Below are 23,375 nucleotides of genomic sequence, written 5' to 3' on the forward strand. Positions count from 1 at the left end.
TTGCCCTCCTCTGGACACGTTCCAGTTTGTCAGTGTCCTTCTTGAACTGTGGTGCCCAGAACTGGACACAGTACTCCAGGTGAGGTCTGACAAGGGCAGAATACAGTGGCACTATTACTTCCCTTGATCTAGATGCTATACTCCTATTGATGCAGCCCAGAATTGCATTGGCTTTTTTAGCTGCCGCATCACACTGTTGGCTCATGTCAAGTTTGTGGTCAACCAAGACTCCTAGATCCTTTTCACATGTACTGCTCTCAAGCCAGGTGTCATTCATTATAAAATTAATTCAAATCAAATTGATGGCAACCATTGGGCTAGAGTTCTGTGAAGATTGCCAAAGGAGGGAGTCAGGCTGTGCCCTGGCCAAAGGCCTGGTGGAACAGCTCTGTCTTGCAGGCCCTGCAGAAAGATGTCAAGTCCAGCCTAACCTCCCTGTGGCCTGGGACCTAATAATAATAATAATAATAATTTATTTATACCCCGCCCATCTGGCTGGGTTTCCCCAGCCACTCTGGGCAGCTTCCAACAAAACCTCAGGCTCATTTCTAGGCATATCAAGGTAGGGTTAGGTAGGACAACCCCCAGAAACCCTGGAGAGCGGCTGCCAGTCAGTGCGCCATAGACCCCACTGAGCTAGCATTTCAAAGTTTGACTTCCTTCCCCCTTTCTGCAGTTCCTTAAATTTATTTTTTTAATATCTTCCGCATCTCCAAATTCATTTACGTAACTTGCTCATTTAATTATCTACTTTAAATGTAAACTCTTATGAAACTGCAGGTTATTAAAATAATCCTGCCAATGTTTTTATCTGTTTGCAATTTATCTGTAAATATTCAATAAACCATTTCCATTCTTTTATGAGAATATTCTCTTGATTTCTTATTCTTCCAGTGAGTTTCACCATTTCTGCATATTCCGTAAGTTTCGTATCCATTCTTCCTTTGCTGGGACAGGCGAATTAATGGTTTAAGATAGAGGACCGTATCAGTGGCAAAGCCAATAAGCAATGGAAGAATGAAAAAAGGAAATATCCAGACTTCATTACAAAATTGGATACCTTTATTGAATATTATGATACAAATCAGCTATATTCAGTTATAAAAACACATTTTACCTTATTATGAGATGATTAAATTATTTATGTAAAAAAAGAGCAGAAATGTGACTGTAATTGACTCGTGGAAGAATTTTTCATTTTAGAAATATGTAGAATTTAACAGCACTGTGGTAAATATTTCAGAGCAGTTTGACAGCACTTCAAATTCTGGGCACAACTCAGCGTTAAGTCACTCAGTGTTAAGCCAAGATCCATGGCGACAGTCTTTATTGGAACTGGAAAAGCTGATCGACTAGGCATAAGGTAGGCACATAAAAAACCCACAATCTTGGGTCCACTCTGAAAATATAGCATTTTCACAGCATTTTCTTTATATGCACAAGAAGAAACTGGTCCCGCCAGTTTGCTTGGCTGCTGTCCATAATGTCACCAAGAAACCTCTCCCCACAGCATAGCATCTAAACATTTTTTTATTCAGTTTCACTATTAAAATTATGACTGGAATGTGAATGTGAATGTAAATGTTAAGTATACAGGATTCCCTGAAATCTTGGGACTTCCCTCCATGGGTTCCATTATTAATCCGTTTTGCCCTGCATCTCATATTATCCTCAAAATCCTCATTATACCCTGGTTCTTACGAAATCACAAGTGTTTTTCCAATCCTGCCAAGGTTTTTAATTCTTTGTGGTGTTCTCCTAAGTAGCTTATACATTTTCCCCATTCTGTATTAAAGCTTTTGTCTTCTTGGTTTCTAATTCTTCCGGTCATTTTCGCCATTTCGGCATAGTCCATCATCTTTATCAGCCAGTCTTCTCTGGTAGGGACTTCTATCCATAGGATCTAAATTTCACTGTAATCCCAAGAGAAACCCCTGTGATGCGTATGAGCTGCCTTGAAACAGTCTGAAGAGGCGATGGAGAAATTTACATTCTAAGTAAATGAATAAACAACCACATCCCCTCTGTTGTCTTTACAGATGTGTTGGATTCATTGCCAAGAATTGTTGGTTATGTCAATATGGATAATAGCCCTCCCCTACTGTTTTCACAAGATTCATTCTCGATTTCTAAACATTTTTTCATAAAATTCCAGCTCTTCGTTGGTTAGCGACGGTTTGACGATCTCCAAGGATTTTTCAAAATGTTTCTGCTTCACAGGTGTTGCTTCAACTTTGTTCTCTTGCAATGCCAATAAAGCAGCCTAAGGGGTAGGGGAGGAATAACCGACATGAACAAAGCTTAGTTAATGAACACGACTAAGTAAGGGCCAATCATTTCCATACGCCGACTCTGAGCATAAAACTTAACTGACTACCATCCATTATTTCTATTCCAGGTGTGGGATACCCTCTAGCTCATGGACCTACTTAGGGTTTCAATTTGATCCATAGGCTGTTTTCCCCAAACCAGACACACCTCCCATGCACCTGATGCTATGGGTGAAATCAGACGTGGGAGAGACAAACCTGAGGTTGCTAATAATAATAATAATATATTTATACCCCTGCCATTCTGTGTGGTTCCCAACAGAATATTAAAAACACAATAAAACATCAAACATTAAAAACTTCCCTAAACAGAGCTGCCTTCAGATGTCTTCTAAGCGTCAGATCGTTGTTTATTTCCTTGACATCTGATGGGAGGCCGTTCCACAGGGCGGGTGCCACTACCAAGAAGGCCCTCTGCCTGGTTCCCTGTAACCTCACTTTTCACAGGGAGGAAACCGCCAGAAGGCCCTCGGAGCTGGACCTCAGTGTCCGGGCTGAATGATGGGGGTGGAGACACTCCTTCAGGTATACTGGGCCGAGGCTTTAAAGCAGCAACACTTTGAATTGTGCTCGGAAACGTACTGGGAACCAGTGTAAGTCATTCAGGACTGGTGTTATACGGTCTCCCCGGCCACTCGCAGTCACCAGTCTAGCTGCCGCATTCTGGATTAATTGCAGTTTCCGAGTCACCTTCAAAGGTAGCCCCACGTAGAGCGCGTTGCAGTAGTGCAAGCGGGAGATAACTAGAGCATGCACCACTCCGGCGAGACAGTCTACGGGCAGGTAGGGTCTCAGCCTGCGTACCAGGTGGAGCTGGGAGACAGCTGCCCTGGACACAGAATTGACCTGTGCCTCCACGGACAGCTGTGAGTCCATAATGACTCCCAGGCTGCACACCTGGTCCTTCAGGGGCACAGTTACCCAGCTCATGGTCCTACTTAGGCCCATGAGGCTGTTTTCCCCAAACCACACCCACCTGCCCTGCACCTGCTGCCATCGGTGAAATCAGACATGGGAGAGACAGGCCTACGGTTGCCAATGCACAACCTTGGGAGCCTTAAAATGTGCTTCTGATTGTGCATTGGCAAAGGAGTCTTGCTTTCCTCATGGGTCAGCTGAGTCGCAGTCAGAGCAAGCCTGCTGAGATCAGCCAGGATACTGAGTTCACAGGGAACTCAGTAGTGCAAATGACCTCTGTCCAAAGCAGGACATGGAAAAGTCCAGCAGGTTTGAAATTACTGCCTATCAGCCGACAGGTGATGACTCCAAGCTTGCTGGATCGGCAGTGTGACCTATTTGCCTGAGGGAATATCCCTCTGGTTAGGTAGTAACTCCAGGCCTTCCTTGACATTTCTTTTTGCCATGCTGCAAAGGGGGAAATGGTATCCTGATGTCACTAAAATAGGTGGCAAAGTGGGGGATCAAATTTACCCACTCCTGTCCTATGTAATCTTACCATCGGGGGCTGTAACAACCATTGACATGATCCTGTAAGATCTTCTTAGATTAGGAATGGAACACTAGCACGATCTGGGAGCCATTTCAATATACATTGCCCGTGTATATCCTCATGGAAAGCAGTGACTCTCATGCTATTCACAATGCCATGGAATGCCAAAACTGCTGAACCTCCACAAGGTTGTTGTGAGAATAAAGTGTGTGTTGGGGAAGGAGACCCATGAGGTACACTGAAGTTCTTGCTGGAAGAACACAATCAAAATGTAGACGAGTCCAACACAATGGGTCTATTCCAAATACAATCAAGTTGGATTTCACTATATCTGCCTCTTTTGAGTTTGCTGACATACTGTTTTCTTAATTTGTACCAGATACTAAATTAAATTAAGAATCCATTTGCATAACCCAGTTGAGATCTTCCAAGGCAAAAATAGTCAAATCACTATAACATCCAATTATTTGCAATGCTAGATTTTGTCTCTTCCTTACAAACTTCACTTCAGGCTGAGATTTTATTTCTCTCTCAAGCTTACATGAAGCCTTTCCCCCTTAATTAGGAAAAATTAGAACATTTCAGAAAACTCTCCCAAGACTAATTAGGACTAATTAGGAAAATTAAAAGCCTTACCTCCTTGCAAAGGTTTTCAAGGTCAGCTCCAGAGAACAGATGAGCACGAGCTGTTATGTCCTCTAGAGAAACATCAGGATCAACCGGAATTTTTTCAGTGCAGATTTTCAAAATAGAAAGCTTTCCCTAATACAAAACAGAAAAGAAAGGGTCAGAGTTACGTATTTGTAAGTTAGAAGGCAGCCACCTGGGGAGGCTAGCTGAGAGCGGAATGATGTTTTCCTTAATGGATCACTACACATCAGATTTCAGGAATGGCATAAAATAAATACAGCCTCCCATAGCAGATAAAGTATTTGCCCATTTTAGACAGCTTCCCAAATTCCCTTATAGTGGCAAAAAGAGCAATAGCAAGCAAACTACCTATAAGGGACATTTATTCCCTGTTACTGATCTTTTCACCGTGAAACCTCTGAAAAGTTTCTAATGAACCCCAGACCTCCCTGGAACACAGTTTGAAAACCAATATTCTGCAGCATTGAAGTACAAGTCCAGTCTACTCATAAAACAGGTTTAACACTTTTTTTAAAAGAAGAACAATTATGATATACACTGCTGCATTCAGATACACTACAGCACCGAACCATGGACTGGCATTATATCTAAACCTAGGTCAACTTACTATGGTTTGCAAAGGGCTGTCCAACTGGGAACTCACAGCTACTATTTTATTATTTATTTCACAAAATTTATTCACCACTTAATTGTGTGTTGTTTTTTTAACAAAGTAGCATGCTAACTGCTGTTCTCTGTCTCAAAAGGCAGATGCATCTTTAGAATGGCACAAACTTAAGAAGCCGAGTTCTAAGAGGATGGAATATGAAAGCAGACAATCAGCTCTAAACCCTGTGCTTGCCTGCTAAATATCTGGAAGTTTAAACCCAAGTCTCAGCAGGCTTCATGTACCTTTCTTTGTGAAAAACAGAATGCTTGTAATTATCTATCTCTGTGGTTTGAAATTCACCTCTGGATTTGTGCCATACCTTCCGATCTGGAGGTGGAATATAGATGATCTTGTCAAACCGTCCAGGACGCAACAAGGCGTCGTCCAGCATGTCTGGTCTGTTGGTTGCAGCGACGACGATGACATCTTTGTTGAAAACCTCCTGAAATTCCAGCTAGAAAATTGGCAAAAATTAAAAGCTTGAAAAATAAGCATTTACACATTAACTGTCTGTCTGTAGTCTGTCTGTCTACCTACCTAATTTTTATTAAATTTTCTGTTTTACAATTTAAAATATTCATTTTACATCCTTAAGATATCAATGACTTCCCTTCTTCTCCTTCCATGGTTCATTTTACATATCATAAATCCCTGCATATTTTACAAAAACTATACTATTCAGTATTCCATTATTGCATCCATCAAAACTTATTTACACTGTTGAATTTATCTTAACGCTGCCAACGTTTTCAGCTGTACACAATTATTTCCCATATATTCAATAAACGTTTTCCAATCTTCTTTAAATGTCTGTTCTTCTTGTTCTCTTATTCTATATGTTAAGTCTGCAAGTTGTGCTTATTCTGCCAACTTAAGCTGCCATTCTTCTTTAGTTACAGATTTCAGGAAGTAAGAACCAGGGAAGAATGGCAAGGTAAAATGCTTGTTGTTGTTGTTTAGTCGTTTGGTTGTGTCTGACTCTTTGTGACCCCATGGACCAGAGCACGCCAGGCACTCCTGTCTTCCACTGCCTCCCACAGTTTGGTCAGACTCCTGTTTGTAGCTTCGAGAACACTCTCCAACCATCTTGTCCTCTGTCGTCCCCTTCTCCTTGTAAAATGCTAGATTATGCCAAAATGGCAAAACTAACTGGGACACGGGTGGCACTGTGGATTAAACCACAGAGCCTAGGGCTTGCCGATCAGAAGTTCGGCGGTTTGGATCCCCGCAACGGGGTGATCTCCTGTTGTTCGGTCCCTGCTCCTGCCAACCTAGCAGTTCGAAAGCATGAAGTGCAAGTAGATAAATAGGTACCGCTCCAGCAGGAAGGTAAATGGTGTTTCCGTGCGCTGCTCTGGTTCACCAGAAGCGGCTTAGTCATGCTGGCCACATGACCCGGAAGCTGTACGCTGGCTCCCTCAGCCAATAAAGCGAGATGAGCGCCGCAACCCCAGAGTCGGCCACGACTGGACCTAATGGCCAGGGGTCCATTTACCTTTACCAACTCTCAGGACCCTTAACAAACTACAGTTCCCAGAATTCCTTGCAGGAAGCCGTGACTGTTTAAAGTGGTATGATACTGCTTTAATTTTACAGTGCATAAGGGGCCCGTGTCCGTTGTTGCAACCTAGGCTTCTGTGTTTATGCCGTAACAGATTCAGCAGATAGAAATGAGCTCATCTACGAAAGCAAAAGGATGAAAAACATCTCGTTGTGAGAATTAGATACCTCTCTATCATTTTCTGTTTGTTCTCGACTGTCGTTTTCCAGCTCGGCTTTATTTCCCCTCCTCTCCGTTAATTTCAGCCCAACGCCATCCAATTCATTAAGGAGGACAGAAAGAACTCTCTCCTGGACGCCATGCCCTGTTTTACTGACGGACCGAGATCCCAGGATAGAGTCGATCTCATCAAGGAACACAATTGCAGGCGCGTTGGCTCTTGCTTGACGAAATACCTTGAATAAGTAAAATTAAGCGGCGGGTGGGGGAGATAGGTAGAAATCATATATCTGTGCAGAACGCATAATTTAAGTCAAATGGGGGGAAGACGTGCATTTTTCCCCTATGTTCAAATGAAGTATCAATTCTTCTTTGCACAGTGGTACCTTGGTTCTCAAATGCCTTAGTACTCAAACAACTTGGAACCCAAAAACTGCAAACCCGGAAGTGTTCTGGTGTGCAAACTTTTTTCGGAAGCCAAACATGCTCTGTTTTGAGTGTTGCGCTTCCGATTTGAGTGTCACGCTTCCGTTTTGAGTGTTACACTGAGGTCTGTCTGTTTTTGCTATTTATTTTGCGTTTTTGTGGCTTTTTTTGTTGTGTTTTCATGACTGTGTGGAACCTAGTTCAGCTACTGATTGACTGTGTGACTGCAGTACATTGTTTATTGCTTTCGTTTTATGGCTCAATGGTCTCGTTAGATAGTAAAATTCATGTTAAATTCCTGTTTTAGGGGTTGTTTTTATAAGTCTGGAACGGATTAATCCATTTTGCATTATTTTCTATGGGAAAGTGCGCTTTGGTTTTCAAACGCTTTGGTTTTCGAACGGACCTCCAGAACGGATTAAGTTTGAGAACCAAGATAGCACTATACTTGCTGAAGCCAACTCTATACCCAGCAGATCACTCTGATTTGTAGAAGAGCTTCTTTTGCATGATATAAAGATCTCAGAAGCTTGCTCTGCAGTAACTCAAAGCAGGGCTTTTGCTGTGGCTGTCTCTATTCTGTGTTTCTGTTGACCTTCAACAGGCAACCACAACCTGCACTTTCACGAAACAACTGAAGAATTTATATTTCTGACAGGCTTTCCCTGCTGGATAAATAGGTATTTACCATGAGTGTCTATTTTGTTATGGTTTTATTTATTTACTTAGCTTTTTATTTATTCTTTTCAAATTTATACATTTCATTAGTTTTACAATCAATATCACGTTTCAAAATTCGACTTCCTTCCCCCTCTTTCTGTGGGTCCTTAAATTTATTTTTTAATATCTTCTGCATATCCAAATTCATTTGACTTGCTCATATAATTACCTACAGTAAATATATACTCTTATAAGACTGCAGGTTATTACAACAATCCTGCTAATGTGTTTATCTGATTATGTTTAACTGTTTTTAATTCTCTTACGTGCAAATCGCCTTGAGGTGGTTGTTTGGAAGGTGATTAATAAACTACCACCAACAATTTTTAAAGGCATAAAAGGTCAGCCCTGCCACACCAAGAGATAAATAGAAATCCGTGAAAAAGGCTCAATACAAAAATTTAGCATCAAGTTGAAAGGTACTTCAATTAGCATGGCTTGTCTGAAGTTACAATGTATACAGAGTGAGATGGTAGCCCTTAATAATGAAAGTGTAGACATAAAATAAATAATAATAATAATAACAATAATAATAATTTATTATATATACCCCACCCATCCAGCTGGGTTTCCCAAGTCACTCTGGGCGGCTCCCAACAGATCATTATTAATAATAAAAGTGAGAAAAGATAAAACATTTAAAACTTCCCTAAACAGGGCTGCCTTCAGGTATCTTCTAAAATTCAGACAGTTATTTATTTCCTTGAAATCTGATGGGAGGGCGTTCCACATGGTGTGTGCCACTACCGAGAAGGCCCTCTGCCTGGTTTTTATGTTTAACTGTTTTTTATTATCTTAAATTATCTTATTCTGTGGCGATACTGTCACCTCAGATGCAATAAAGAAGGCATAATAACATGAGTTCCGTGCCTGTGTGCTCTTTCCTCCCTTCTCTAGCACACTGTAACAGAAAACTTAAACCATTTCTGAAACCACCATTTCTTCTTGTATCCAAACCAGGAAGCCAAAGTTTAATCTCAGTTTATCAGCCACAATATAAAACTAGAATCTAGCTATGGGTTATTAAAGCAGGGTGGCTAGGTCTGAACCAGCCAACTATTTAACATGGTCTATTTTCACCCAAGGACTGTAGACTACGAGGAGAATAAAAAACAAACCTGAGACAAAATCTTCTCCGAATCTCCAACGTAAGGCGAGAAAAGGTCGGCGCCGCTCACAGACAGAAAGGAACAGTGACAGCTTGTGGCTGCTGCTTTCACAAGCGTAGTTTTGGCGCAACCTGACGGTCCGTACAAAAGGATGCCCTTCGGGCGGGCAAGCCCCATTCTCACAAAAGCCTCTGGGAATTTTATAGGCCATTCAATGCTCTGCAAAGACAAAAAAGCCGCAGAAACATTAATTCCTTATAACATTAGATCATACAAGGCAACACTGAATGGGGCAACTGTGCCCCTGAAGGACCAGGTGTGCAGCCTGGGAGTCATTTTGGACTCACAGCTGTCCATAGAGGCACAGGTTAATTCTGTGTCCAGGGCGGCTGTATACCAGCTCCACCTGGTATGCAGGCTGAGACCCACAGACTGTCTCGCCAGAGCTCTGGTTATCTCCCGCTTGGACTACTGCAGTGCACTCTATGTGGGGCTACCTCTGAAGGTGACCCAGAAACTGCAATTAATCCAGAATGCGGCAGCTAGACTGGTGACTGGGAGTGGCCGCCTATAATACCAATCCTGAAAGACCTATACTGGCTCCCAGTACGTTTCCGAGCACAATTCAAAGTGTGGTGCTGACCTTTAAAGCCCTAAACGGCCTTGGCCCAGTTTAGATGGGAAGCCCAGCCAGATGGGTGGGGTAGAAATAATATATTATTATTACACCTGAAGGAGTGTCTCCACCCCCATAGACACTGAGGTCCAGCTCCGAGGGCCTTCTGGTGGTTCCCTCCCTGCGAGAAGTGAGGTTACAGGGAACCAGGCAGAGGGCCTTTTTGGTAGTGGCACCTGCTGTGTGGAATGCCCTCCCATCAGATGTCAAGGAAATAAACAACGATCTGACTTTTAGAAGACACCTGAAGGCAGCCCTGTTTTGGGAAGTGTTTAATATTCAATGTTTTATTGTGTTTTTAATATTCTGTTGGGAGCTGCCCATAGTGGCTGGGGAACCCAGTCAGATGGGAGAGGTATAAATAATACTAATTTATTATTATTATTACAACTTCAGATCAATGTACTTGTCACCCCACTGTGCTACACTGATAACAGAGATGGACCCACAATCCAGAGAGAAATAGCTTTCTGCTAAACAAACATCATTCCTGGGTTTGAGTTTTCTTTAAGACTTTGAGCTGATAACTTTCTCTGCATTCTGCACTCAACTGCACTGAGCGTAGGGGCCTTCTCTGCAGTGGCTCCCCGTCTGTGGAATGCTCTCCCCAGGGAAGTTCACCTGGTGCCTTCATTATACACCTTTAGGCGCCAGGTAAAAACGTTCCTCTTTAACCAGGCCTTTGGCTGATTGATATCCGATATTTTAAAATGTGTTGAGGGGTGTTAATTGGGTTGTTTTAGTTTTTATTCTGCATTTTGTGTTTTTATATTGCAGTTTTATGTTGTAACCACCCTTAGACCTGTGCGTATAGGGCAGCATACAAAAATTTATTAAATAATAATAATAGTTGCTCCTTGTAACATTTCTAGTCTGGTCCCAGATAATGGTCCTGAATGCAGTAAACAAGCTTGCAGAGGGAAGTCCCCCTCCACCCCATTCTCTCTGCCATGTACAGAAATAATTCTCACAAAACTAACAAAGCATTTTGAACCCTCTAAATAAGTACAAGGAACGTGTGGTCCTCTGGATACTGGTGGATTCAAACCCCCACCAGCCCCTACCAGCATCAACAATGGTCAGGATCTAACAACCTTTTGGAGGGCCACCATTTCCTGATTCCTGGTTTAAGAAGTCATCTATATCTGGCTACAATCTTACATGCTATTTTGTCTCTACATCAGTAGTCCTATAAACATCTCCCCAAGCTCCATACAGGAAGAGAGCTGAAAATATGATAAATAAAGTAATCCAAGACCTGTGAAAGTACAGTTGCCCCTGAAATCCGTCTCTGTAACGCTACCTGTTTTAACTTGAGTTTCACATCTTCAAGGCCACCAATCTGATCCCAGGAGACGGGTCTGAAGTCTGCAAGCCCAACTCCACTTCGAACAGAGGACGGCCGAATCTTTTTCAATGCTTCACAGAAGTCCGACATGTGCACTGTGTCAACTGAATCCTGAAGAAATGTATGTACAAGCAGAGAAAAAAAGGGTTCGTTTGCTTTTAATGCTCCAAACCCTGAAGTCACTCACTCATGAGAAGTCTTAGCAGCCCTGCCAATGAACAATCAGTCCGTATATCTGGGTCCACAACTTACATTTATATACTGCTTTCTGACAAATACTAAAGCAAATAAATATAAATTGTAGGTGTAAAGGTAAAGGACCCCTGAAAGGTTAAGTCCAGTCAAATGTGACTATGGGGTTGCGGTGCTCAACTCACTTTCAGGCCGAGGGAGCCGGCGTTTGTCCACAGACAGCTTTTTGGGTCATGTGGCCAGCAAGACTAAAGCACTTCCGGCGCAACGGAACACCGTGACAGAAATGCCGTTTGCCTTCCCACTGCAGTGGTTTATCTATTTATCTACTTGAACTGGCGTGCTTTCGAACTGCTAGGTTGGCAGGAGCTGGGACAGAGCAACAGGAGCTCACCCTGTTGCGGGGATTCAAACTGCCGACCTTCTGATCGGCAAGTCCAAAAGGCATAACCTGCTCTCACTCACTAAACCACCTCTCAGATATTTACCTGTCTTCCTAGCTCCTAACTGTTCCTGACTCAGCTTATTTTGCTACACTAACTCAACCTCCCCACAGACTCTACCCCAATTCACTCCCACTCCAAACACCCACCCAACTCCCAACGAACTCCTTCGCCCCTTCCAGAGCTGGTTTTATAGTCCCTTTGACTCCACCCCCCTGGGTTCTGATTGGGTAACCTGTTTAACTATTTCACCTCCAGCACTCTCATATGTTAATGTCACATGAGGCGGAAAGGTTAAGTAGCATTTCCGTGCGCTCTGGTTTCTGTCACAGTGTTCTGTTGCACCAGAAGCGGTTTAGTCATGCTGGCCACATGACCCGGAAAGCTGTCTGTGGACAAACGCCGGCTCCCTCGGCCTGAAAGCGAGATGAGCGGCGCAACCCCAGTCGCCTTTGTTAGGACTTAACCGTCCAGGGGTCCTTTTACCTTACGAGTATAAATACCCATTGTTGAGTGGGGGAACTAAGAAAGGTCCTGTGAACTGTAGAATCTGGGTCTGTTCAGTGGGATTGGCCAAGAAGACCGCCTCTCCTGGACACCCAGCTCAAATTTTCTCTCTGACACTGTAACCCTGTGTTTACAGAGATGGCTGGAGCAAAGTAGGCACCTATAACCATATACAGTGGTACCTTGGTTCTCGAACGTCTCCGTTGACAAATGTTTCGGAACCCAAACACTGAAAACCTGGAAGTAAATGCTTCCTTTTTCGAATGCGCCTCAGAGGTCAAACGGCTTCCGCTACGTGTTTTTCAATTTTCTCAATTGAATTTGCAGACAGTTCTTTGTGCCTCAGTTTTCAAATGTTTTAGAACTCAAACTGTCTTCCGGAACGGATTACGTTTGATAACCGAGGTACCACTGCATTGCTAATCTCAATGTAGCAAACATTCCTCAATCCCTGATAGCAGCTCATTTTACTTTGTGCTCTAGAATGTAATGGGGATCACTGAGAAATGAGCTTGACTGTAAATGTCTCGGCCTAGGTTGCGTTCCTTGGCCATATTACAGGGTGTGAAAGGCACAGATTCCAGAAATAGGCACATATATGATATACCACCGCACACAGAGTGGATCTGCAACAAAACATTGCAGTGGAGAGTATTGCCTCTCATGATCCCAGTTGCTCCCTTATCTGCCACCTCGAACAGTCAGTTGGTATTCCATGGCCACTGTGCAAAGTTTGGAGAGTCCCCTTCTTAGGGTTTTCCTCGCCAGATATCTTGTACTTTTGCAACAAAAAAAAGAGCTTTCGGTGTGTGCTGGTTGTTACTTTTTGAAATATGGCAAACCCAGTTATAACCCCTTCCTGAGTTTGGGTGGTGTCAGTTAATGGTACCCACTGCCTGAACATCAGAAATAGAGGGAATGGTACATATCAGGCATGCAGAGTTGAACCACTGTTGCAGACTCTGTGATGGGCAAACAAGTTATTTCCAGTGTTATCATCTCAGTCTCTTCTGCATCCCAGGTGTGTGAATCATTGATATCTAGTAAATATGGGTTACACAGTGACACAGACACTCAATTGCACCTGTAGAACTGACACAAGTCCCCCAAGCTGGTTCCCCACCCCACCCTAGATGTTGTGCGGGCCCAGCAACACAAAACAGGCAGCTCTGTTTAGGGATTTTTTTAATATTTAATGCTGTATTATTTTTAACACTTGATTGGAAGCCACCCAGAGTGGCTGGGGAAACTCAGCCAGATGGGCGGAGTATAAATAATAAATTATTTATTATTATTATTATTATTATTATTATTATTATTATTATTATTATTAAACCAAGCTATGTCCATTTGCAGCCCAATGTCACACAGGATAAAGCTGCTGAGCATTTAGCACAAAGTGGGGGCAGGGGGAAGAGTGCATGGGAGGAGACCCCCCCCCAGTGCACAAAAATATTCTGGGCTGATTCTGAAATAATTCCTTACCGAAGAGGCACGAAACACAGCCTGCATTGCAGCCTCTCTGCAGAGCGCCGTAAGGTCAGCTCCAACATAACCGGTGGTTATTTCTGCAAGTTCAAGCAAATTAACATCGTTCGACACAGGCATGCCAGCAGTAATCAGCTGTAGAATAGACCTCCTTTGCTTCACGGTTGGCGTCCCGATTATAACCTAAGAAAAGAGCAAATGGAAAGACATGTGTTGCTATCTTGGTGTATCCTGGCAATTCACAACCTGTATTAGCCGTAGGCAACGCAGGGCTTATCCGAAGCAAATCTCAGGCCAATTTCGAGTGCAAAGGTTTCGATCAGGAATGGGCAATCTCTAGCCCGACAGGTACCGTGGGACTCCAACTCCCATCATCCCTCCTTGCTTCACAGACTGACTGGGGCAAATGGGAATTGTAGTCCAGCAAAATATGGAGGACTGACGGTTCTGCAACCCTGTGCTAGATGGGCTGAACTAAACCTCAGACCTGAGCTTCTTCATAATGTTCTTCTCCAACCAACTCAGATGGCTTTAAAAGACACCCTCCAATGTCCACATGATGAACAAATTCTACAAAGTAACTCCAGTGTTTAAGTGTCACCGTAAAATTATTTATCACCCCATTTTCCATCATTCCAACTATGGGGCAGGACTGGAACTGCCCATTTCTAAATATTACCACTTGGAAAAAAAGAAGTCTGCGAAATGTACTTCTGAAAATGGACCAGATGATAAAAGAGTTCTCTCACAGGAACTACAACTCTACAGTCCTTTGAGGAAAGCCATGACACCCCAAGGTCATTGAGAGGGCTCCCCCTTCCTTTTTCCATAATTTTTATCAAATTTTCTGTTTTACATTTTAGAATACAGTGGTACCTTGGTTTTTGAGCATCTCGGAAGCTGAACGTTTGGGTTTTTGAACGCCTAAAACCCGGAAGTCAATGCTTCCGTTTTCGAACGCGCCTCAGAAGTCGAACGGCTTCCGCTGAGGTTTTCCCCCCCAACTTTCTCCATTGAATTTGCAGAGAGCCCTTTGCGCCTTGTTTTCAAACGTTTCAGAAGTCAAACAGTCTTCTGGAACGGATTACTTTCGAAAACCGAGGTACCACTGTATTCATTTAAACAACCTTAAAATATCAATGACTACCCTTCCTCTCTTTCCATGGTTTGTTTTGCCTAACATAAATCCCTGCATATTTTACATAAACTAAACTATTCAGTATTCCATTATTACATCCATCAAAACTTATTTTCACTGCTGAATTTATCCTAATGCTGCCAACATTTTCAAGTGTACACAATTTCCCTCTATATAATCAATAAACGTTTTCCAATCTTCTTTAAATGTATGTTAGTTGGGACCTTGCTCGTTTTCCATTTTGGGGCTCAGAAAACACGGGCTGCAGTAGTAGCAAAAAATAAAAAATAAAAAGGGCTCCCCCTTCTTAAATGAAGCAGTAAGCAGCAATCAGAAGTAACAAATAAGATATAATTGACAATCACCTCTCGGTCCAGTCTGCCTGGCCTCCTAAGTGCAGGGTCCAGGGCATCGGGTCTATTTGTCGCCGCCACGATCACTACGTCATTTTCTCCCCCGATGCCATCTAGAAGAGTTAGCAATTGAGCCACCAGACGATTTTCCGGGGCATTACTTGAACTTCCCCGTTTAGGACACAATGAGTCAATCTCGTCAATAAAAAGAACAACCGGCCCGTCGTCGGACAATTCTCTTGCTTGTTCAAAAACTCGCCGCAAGTTCTCCTCGCTTTCGCCGGGCCTCGAACCATAGATTATAGGGCCATCAATGCAAAGCAAGCTGGCACCAATTCCCCTGGCGACCGATTTCACCAGAAGAGTTTTGCCCACTCCTGGAGGCCCGACCAAAAGCACTCCTCTAGGGACAGAAAGGCCCAGCTTCTGGAAGGTTTTCGGAAACCGCAAGGGCAAGTCAATCATCTCTTTTAAGGAGGTGCTGGCGTCGTTCATGCCTGCCACTAGGATTTTGGCACCATCCTCTGTCGAACTGTTGTGCCAATCTAGTGTGACTGCCTCTTTAACAGTTACACCAGTTTTGAGGGTGACCAAACCGGCTTCTTCTGCGGTGGCAGGCTCCATGGACAATATTTCAACACATGCCAATGGACTGCCCAGAACTGGCGCAAAGGTAACAACATGATGGGGAGAAACGTAGGCCTTTCTCAGAAGTTCCTTGACCATGTCCTGCACCATGGTTTTCGGAGTGGATTTTTTCAAGGCACGGTTCTTAAAGATGACTTTGACTGTCACTCGCCTGAGCTTGCAAGAAGGCAGGAGCTTCAATTGGTCCATGCTCACGGTGAGATTTTGGGGCTGGCACTCCTTTAAGCCCAAAGTTCTGCACTTGAGATCGACCTGTAAATAGCCGTCGGCCAAATCGCGCCTCGGCCAGGCGGTACAGAGACAGCTGCCAGTAGGGAGGGTGATCTTCACTGGGGAGCCCAGTGTGGCCCCTAGGACAGAGAATACAGCAGGCCCCAGCCTGCACCTTTGGGTGCCTTCATCTTCAGGAACCTGCGGCAACAGCTTTAACAAAGCCATCTTCACGGCGAGCCGCTGGGTTGCAAATCATACACGTAGATGTTTCTCTGCACAGTTTAGAATGAAGAGGGAAAAAGAAAATTAGCTGATTTTATTTAACAATAGTGTGTGCAGGTTTTAGGAAGGGGAAAAATAGATTTCAGGGAGAGGTTCAAAGTTCCTGGATGCATTCAAGAATAAATTACAAGACAGCCGTAAATCTGAAGAGCCTTTCTGTTATCATTCCATACATAAAATTTGCCTGAAAAAGAAATACTTTTCTGAATCACAGAATGTGAAGGGGTCTGCCTTCCCTGAATAGTTTATCTAAGACATGGATGGAGAAACTCAAAGTGACAGGACCAGCATGGCCCTCCAAGCCTCTTTATACAGCCCTCAGATAATTCCTAGCCCCAGTCCTTCTCCCCAGTTTCTTTACATCCTCCCCAAGTTCTTTTGCCTGGCTAGAATGTGCCCTTGACTCCGATTATACTTTTCCTTGCCTAGACCCAGGAGAAAGAGGGATCTAAGAATGTATGTAGAAACAGGCCTACTGTAATAATAATAATATTTTAATTTATATTCCGCCCATCTGGCTGGGTCTCCCCAGCCACTCTGGGTGGCTTGCAACATATAAAACGCAAAACATCAAACATTAAACATTAAAAAACAAGGTATCCTATACAAGCAACATGCAAACCAATAAAAACCAACAACAAGTTTACAGTTATACCCAAATTAAAGTAACTGCCAACCCCAACTAAACATTTAACCAACACCAACCTGACAAAAATGAAACAGAGGAACCAAAATTACCTTTTACAAAGGTAAAAATTACTGTTCCACCCACTTTTGCTTCTGGGTATGTATCCCCTGGGAGGTTGCCTATTAGGAAATATAGCCCTTATAAGTAAGTATGTATACACACACACACACACACACACACACACACACACACACACACACCTGGTAAAATAAGATGCTTATGCAATCTTCATGCATGTAATGTTGCCTATTTATATATACTGCACTTTCCCTCTACCAACATAACCAACGTAGAGGCAGCAGCGCTCACTGTGAATCTGTCCTCTGCCCTGAAAACCTTTTAAACTACCAATTCACAAACAAGAAAAGCTGGCCCTTGGATACATGCAGAAGACCTTCCCTTCGTTGTTATGGGCAGCCAGCTGCCACAATATGGAGGGGGGGCAATATGGGGCACAATTTCTAGGTAGCCTTGAGCATCAGCAGGCCTTTTGTTGACTAGCTCTCAACCCAGCCAGGAGTTATAGGAAGCCCGTAAAGCCCATTGCTAGAGCCTAGGCTTTTCATACAGAAGGTTATAAAAGGTTATAAAAGTTCAATCCCAACTAAAAGCATCAAGTAGCTGGAGAAGCATCAGGTGAAGCTGCTGCCAGTCCGAGTAGGCAATGCTGGCCTAGATGGAGCAATAGCCTGACAATGGCTTAAGTGGCTTCTTATAACCTGTCTTCCAATACACAAACTCAATTCTGAAAGCAAAATTCTCAAGGATAGGTACGCAATTATTTCATCAAATTTATATCCTCCTTTATTGCTTTTAAAAAAACCCAGTAAACACAAAGGAATAAACACAAAGGAACCCATTCACAGAGACAGGCATCCCAAGCCATACATGAAATACAGCCACAAAAAGCAACATTTCCCAGTTTAATTTCTAAAAGCAAGTGTAGGATTTTTCCTCAGGTGGGAGATACACACACACACACACACACACACACACTAACTGAACTAAGACTTTCTAAAAAAATATATTATGCATTTTATATTCTCATTTTGTTTTGTTTTTTTCTGTCGTGAGCTGCCCTGGGCTATTCGGTTGAAAGGCAGTATACAAATTTAATACCTAATTAAGATACGGCCATTGCTCTAGCCGGCATTTTAGGGCAGCCTTGGGATTAATGATAATTATTTTCCATTGTCTTGCTGCCCCATTTATCTGGTGGGATTTATGGATGCGGCTGAGAAATGTGAATAATTAAGCATTATTTTAGAAGGAATAAAATAAAGATGAAAGGCATGCAAGTTTCTGATGAAACAAAGGAGAAAAGCGCCTACATATCTCAGGTAGACAGGTATAAGAAAACTGCAGCCTAAACACTCACCAACCACCAGCGACTTAAAGGCATTTTCTCCTTTGCAAGCAAGCAAAGGGAAAGGGGTAAGGAAATGGTACAGTGCAGCCCGCTAATTGGCTAACAGGCCTGCCAATCAATTCTCCCCGCAAATGAAGGCAATCAGACGAACCCTTGGAGCGAGTCGCTTTTCCTCCGGTCCCATCGAAAGCGGATGTGGAGACGGAAGGTTCCAATCAGAGAACGGGGGTGGTGGTAGTAGTGGGTGGGACAAAGGAAAGAGGAACAGGCTTCTGGTTGGACGGTGGGTGGCGCATAGTTGCAAAAAGGGAGGTCACTATTTTATTGAGAGAGGCTTGGGGCAGTTGTGTTAGGAAGTTGTGTGAGGTTTATTTTTTTGGGGGGGGGGACTTAATTTTTGCAACTTTATTCAGTGAAAATATGTTTTTGGGTGCTATTACTTTTCAGATTGCACAGCATTCAGTTTGGTAAACCTAGGTCGTATTAAAAGCACATAACTGTTCTCTGATAAACCAAATAATTTTAATTTTACCTTCTGAAAATGTCAGGTAATGCTTAATAATAATAATATATGCTCTTATGAAAGTGCAGGTTATTATAATAATCCTGTCAATGTTCGTACCTGTTTATAATTTATGTAAATATTAAATCATTTCTACTCTTTTATTTTAAAAAATGTTATCTTGATTTCTTATTCGTCCGGTAATTTTCGCCATTTCTGCATATTCCACAAGTTTTGTATCCATTCTTCTTTTGCTGGGACTTCTACTTCTTTCCATTTTGGGGCTAGTGACATTCTTGCCGCTGTATAGTATATAAGAGTTTATATTTAAAGTAGATGAAAAAATGAGCAAATTAAGTTAATTTGGATATGCAGAAGGTATTAAAAATAAAATTAAGGAACCGCAGGAAGAGTGCGAAGGAAGTCAAGTTTTGAGATGTTAAAATGATTGTAAAATCAGTGAAATGTATAAACCTGAAATGTAGAATAATAATAATATTAAAAACTGTATTTGGCAATCATTTTTAATGACTTCTATGCAATTTTGCACAGATTTTACATACTAAGCAAAATAAATTACATAAGTTGCACCCAAATATCTTTTGAATTCCCAAGTCATGTTAAAACGTTTGATACCCCTCATTTTTGGTATTTGAAAAATTCAACACACCCCATTGAGGGAGCAGGTCTTGTTGGTCTCAGTAGGACTTCTAAATAAATGTCATTAGGATTTTTATACACACAAGTTAATTTCTTTTACAGTGCAATGCTAACCTTACCTGTTCAGAAGTGAGTAAATTCACTGGGGGTTTACTCCAGGTATGCTCTGGTTAGGATTTTGGCTTTATAAATAGAAAATACTCACCTTTACCTCCAAGGAGCTCAAGGTGACATACATAGTTCTCTTCCTTCTCATTTAATCCCCACAAAAATCCTGAGGTATTTTAGGGTGAAAGGCAGTAACTGCCAGTGATTTGAACCCCAAACTCCCAGGTCCTTGTCTTAACATTCTAACCACTACACCACAGAGGTGCTCCTAATAATATTTCCTCTCATCTGTCTCTTAGATTATAAAGTGAAGTTATACTGATTTATTATTATCACAGAATACAATGGAAGGGACTGAGAGGGACATCTAGTTCAACCTTCTGCAATGCAGGAATCTTTTGTCTTGAACCCACAACCATGAGATTAAGAGCCTCATGCTCTACCGATTGAACAATCGCAGCTACTCGCAAAGACCCAAAGACCGAAATTTAATAAAGAATGGGGGAAAATTACAATTTACTTGAGAGACCAGTGTAAGCAGATGAAAACATTAGCAGGATTGCAATAACACTGGTAATGTAGAAACTGTTGTTGTTGTTGTTTAGTCATTTAGTCGTGTCCGACTCTTTGTCACCCGATGGACCAGAGCACGCCAGACACTCCTGTCTTCCACTGCCTCCCACAGTTTGGTCAAACTCATGCTGGTAGCGTCGAGAACACTGTCCAACCATCTCGTCCTCTGCCGTCCCCTTCTCCTTGTGCCCTCCATCTTTCCCAACATCAGGGTCTTTTCCAGGCAGTCTTCTCTTCTCATGAGGTGACCAAAGTATTGGAGCCTCAGCTTCAGGTTCTGTCCTTCCAGTGAGCACTCAGGGCTGATTTCCTTCAGAATGGAGAGGTTTGATCTTGCAGTCCAGGGGACTCTCCAGAGTCTCTTCCAGCACCATAATTCAAAAGCATCAATTCTTCGGCAATCAGCCTTCTTTATGGTCCAGCTCTCACTTCCATACATCACTACTGGGAAAACGATAGCTTTTACTATAGGGACCTTTGTTGGCAAGGTGATGTCTCTGCTTTTTAAGATGTTGTCTAGGTTTGTCATTGCTTTTCTCCCAAGAAGCAGACATCTTTTAATTTCGTGGCTGCTGTCACCATCTGCAGTGATCATGAAGCCCAAGAAAGTAAAATCTCTCACTGCCTCCATTTCAAGTAGAAACTACTATGGACCAAATGGAGAGACATAAAACTTGTTGGATGATGAAATAATATGCATTTGGGAAGGTTGATAATAGGGCCCGTGGAGGGGAAGGTGGGAAGTCTAGAGATTCAGAGAAATCTCTAAATATGGATAATTGGTATTGGTATTTGAAAAATTATTTCCAAAAAAAAAAAGAAAAAAAAAAGAGCAATCCCAGCTACAATACTTTTATTATTAAGGATGGAGAGGCATAGCAAAGTGACAGTTGGCCCCAGTGCTTTTCTGGTAGTGGTTGGAAGCCGCGTCGAACATTTGGGTTACAAAGAACATTAGAAAAACAGAAGACTCACTTCTGGTTTTCGATTGTTCAGGAGCCAAAAGGTTTGACTCCCAAGTCATTTGAAAATCAAGGTACCACTGTACTTAGGAGACCACTGTAAGCAGATGAAAACATCAGCAAGATTTTAATAACACTTGTAACAATTAGAGTCAAACCTTGGTTCCCAAATGCCTCCGTTTTGGAATGTTTTCGCTCCTGAAAGCTGAAAACCCGGAAGTAAGTGTTCCGGTTTTTGAACGTTTTTTGGAAGCCAAATGTCCTTCACGGTTTCTGCTTCAGTGCAGCCAATTGGAAACTGCACCTTGGTTATTGAACATTTCGGAAGCCGAATGGGCTTCTGGAATGGATTACGTTGGACAACTGAGGTTTGACTACAATATAGACAGATGCAAAACATAGATCACAAAACAATAATATGCAGTTGAAAACGTTTGCAATAAGACCCAAGGAGGGGATGGGGGGGGGGAGTCGGGAGATTAAGAGAAATTTCACTGTGTGGACCTTTATTTGGTATTGTTATAACTTTACGCTTGTAAAACCAAATAACAATTGTTTTCTAAAAGAAAAAGAAAAGACACTTCTAGGAGCCGCAGCTCGTGCTGCAGTTGGGAAATGTGAGAATAACTTCTGGCTTTGGCTGCCAGAGGGCAGGCATGAGCTGGCTTCATATTCCAAACGTAGAAGTCTGGCTGCAGACAGTCTCTGCAGCGATCTTTCCGTTGAGCTGAGCTTCAGTAACATGGCACATATTTGCATGCACAAGGTGTGGCTTTCACTTAAAAGGATTTCAAGGAGCAAACCTTGGAAAGACCTCACTGTGAGGCCTTGGAGTGCTGCTGTTAGACGGACCAGACAACATGAGGCAAAATGGGCCAATAGCCTCAGTGTAAAGTTTTATATATTTATAGAATATAAATCCAGTCCAACTTCCTGCAATGCAGGAATCTTTTGCCGAATGTGAAGCTCGAACCCAAGACTCTGAGCTTAAGAGTCTCATGCATGTGCAGAGTGCATGGCACAGCCAGGCCTTTGCACATATGTACCGGTATTTAGAGGGACGCGATTTAGGGCTTGCCGATTGCATGGTCGGCGGTTCGAATCCCCGCGGCGGGTTGAGCTCCCGTCTTTCGGTCCCAGCTCCTGCCCACCTAGCAGTTCAAAGGCACCCCAAAGTACAAGTAGATAAATAGGTACCGCTTTATAGCGGGAAGGTAAACGGCGTTTCCGTGTGCTGCGCTGGTGCTGGCTCGCCAGAGCAGCTTCGTCACGCTGGCCACGTGACCCGGAAGTGTCTCCGGACAGCGCTGATCCCCGGCCTCTTAAGTGAGATGGGCGCACAACCCTAGAGTCGGACACGACTGGCCCGTATGGGCAGGGGTACCTTTACCTTTACCTTTTACCGGTATTTAGAAAGGGGTTGGCTGGTTCTAAAAGCAGGCAAAGTTTGGCTTCTCAGCAAGCTTGAATTTATATTGCAAAATTCAGCTCCCTTCTCTCTCCTGTCTCTTAGACCAGTAACATTCAACATTTTCAGATCTGGAACCCACCTGTAACCCAAACATGCATTGGGTCCTCAGTTCCTTGCCATATATTTGTTTTTCCCTTTGTAGAATTACGGATTTGGCATAGGACACTTAACTATTGGCTTCGCCTAAACTCAAATCCCCCCCCCCCCCGGTCTAATATCCCTAGTGTTGCAAGATTGTCACAAGAGCCCCTGGACTAAAACTGTCTCTCAGAAACTTCACTCTTGTGGTTTATCACAACAGCTACTCACTTTGGGTTTTAGTAAAGCAAACAGTCTAATTTGTCAGCGCCTAAATGATATCGAGCGTCAGAACAACTTGGCCACAATAAGGAAACTTTGCCCATGGTATGGCTATTTTCCACCTTCCCATTTTGACTCTCTGGCACCCTATCTGCATAACCTAGTAATTCTAAAATATAGACACACTTTTACTCTCACAAGATTGAATGTATTGCCCTTGAGGGACGATTCCAACAGATTCCACACGAAAAATGCTTATGTCCCTGTGGAGATAACAGTACAGAATCGGTGGCATATGCCCTTCCGGCTTGCACTCTCTATAAAGACTTGAGGGATGAGGTTATCACCCCTCTTTTATTGTCTATTCTGGGTCGCTCATCCACTGCCACAGTGTCCTTT

The 23,375-nt window shown here is 42.9% G+C and overlaps 1 protein-coding gene across 1 annotated transcript; it reads right to left on the minus strand.

The window, feature by feature from the left end:
• Positions 1-1,040: 1,040 nt before the first annotated feature.
• AFG2B (AFG2 AAA ATPase homolog B) lies at positions 1,041-18,432 on the minus strand. Its single transcript, XM_081888535.1, has 9 exons — positions 18,410-18,432; positions 15,213-16,333; positions 13,707-13,892; positions 11,035-11,190; positions 9,065-9,274; positions 6,809-7,036; positions 5,400-5,534; positions 4,417-4,542; positions 1,041-2,263 (listed from the first exon to the last, which is right to left on the minus strand). The coding sequence occupies exons 2-9, from the start codon at positions 16,284-16,286 to the stop codon at positions 2,117-2,119; spliced, it is 2,262 nt and encodes a 753-aa protein (XP_081744661.1). The 5' UTR covers positions 16,287-16,333; positions 18,410-18,432; the 3' UTR covers positions 1,041-2,116.
• Positions 18,433-23,375: the final 4,943 nt, after the last annotated feature.

Source organism: Podarcis melisellensis (assembly GCF_964234715.1).
Source record: "Podarcis melisellensis genome assembly, chromosome: 14".
NCBI lineage: Eukaryota > Metazoa > Chordata > Lepidosauria > Squamata > Lacertidae > Podarcis > Podarcis melisellensis.

Bases quoted from the DNA above. Each gene is read 5' to 3' on its own strand.
- AFG2B (XM_081888535.1), bottom strand. From the start codon at position 16,286: ATGGCTTTGTTAAAGCTGTTGCCGCAGGTTCCTGAAGATGAAGGCACC. The intron at 11,191-13,706 runs GTAAGGAATTAT...ACATTTCTTCAG, and splicing joins CTGTGTTTCGTGCCTCTTCG to GATTCAGTTGACACAGTGCA. The intron at 4,543-5,399 runs GTATGGCACAAA...GTTTTGTATTAG, and splicing joins TTCCACCTCCAGATCGGAAG to GGAAAGCTTTCTATTTTGAA.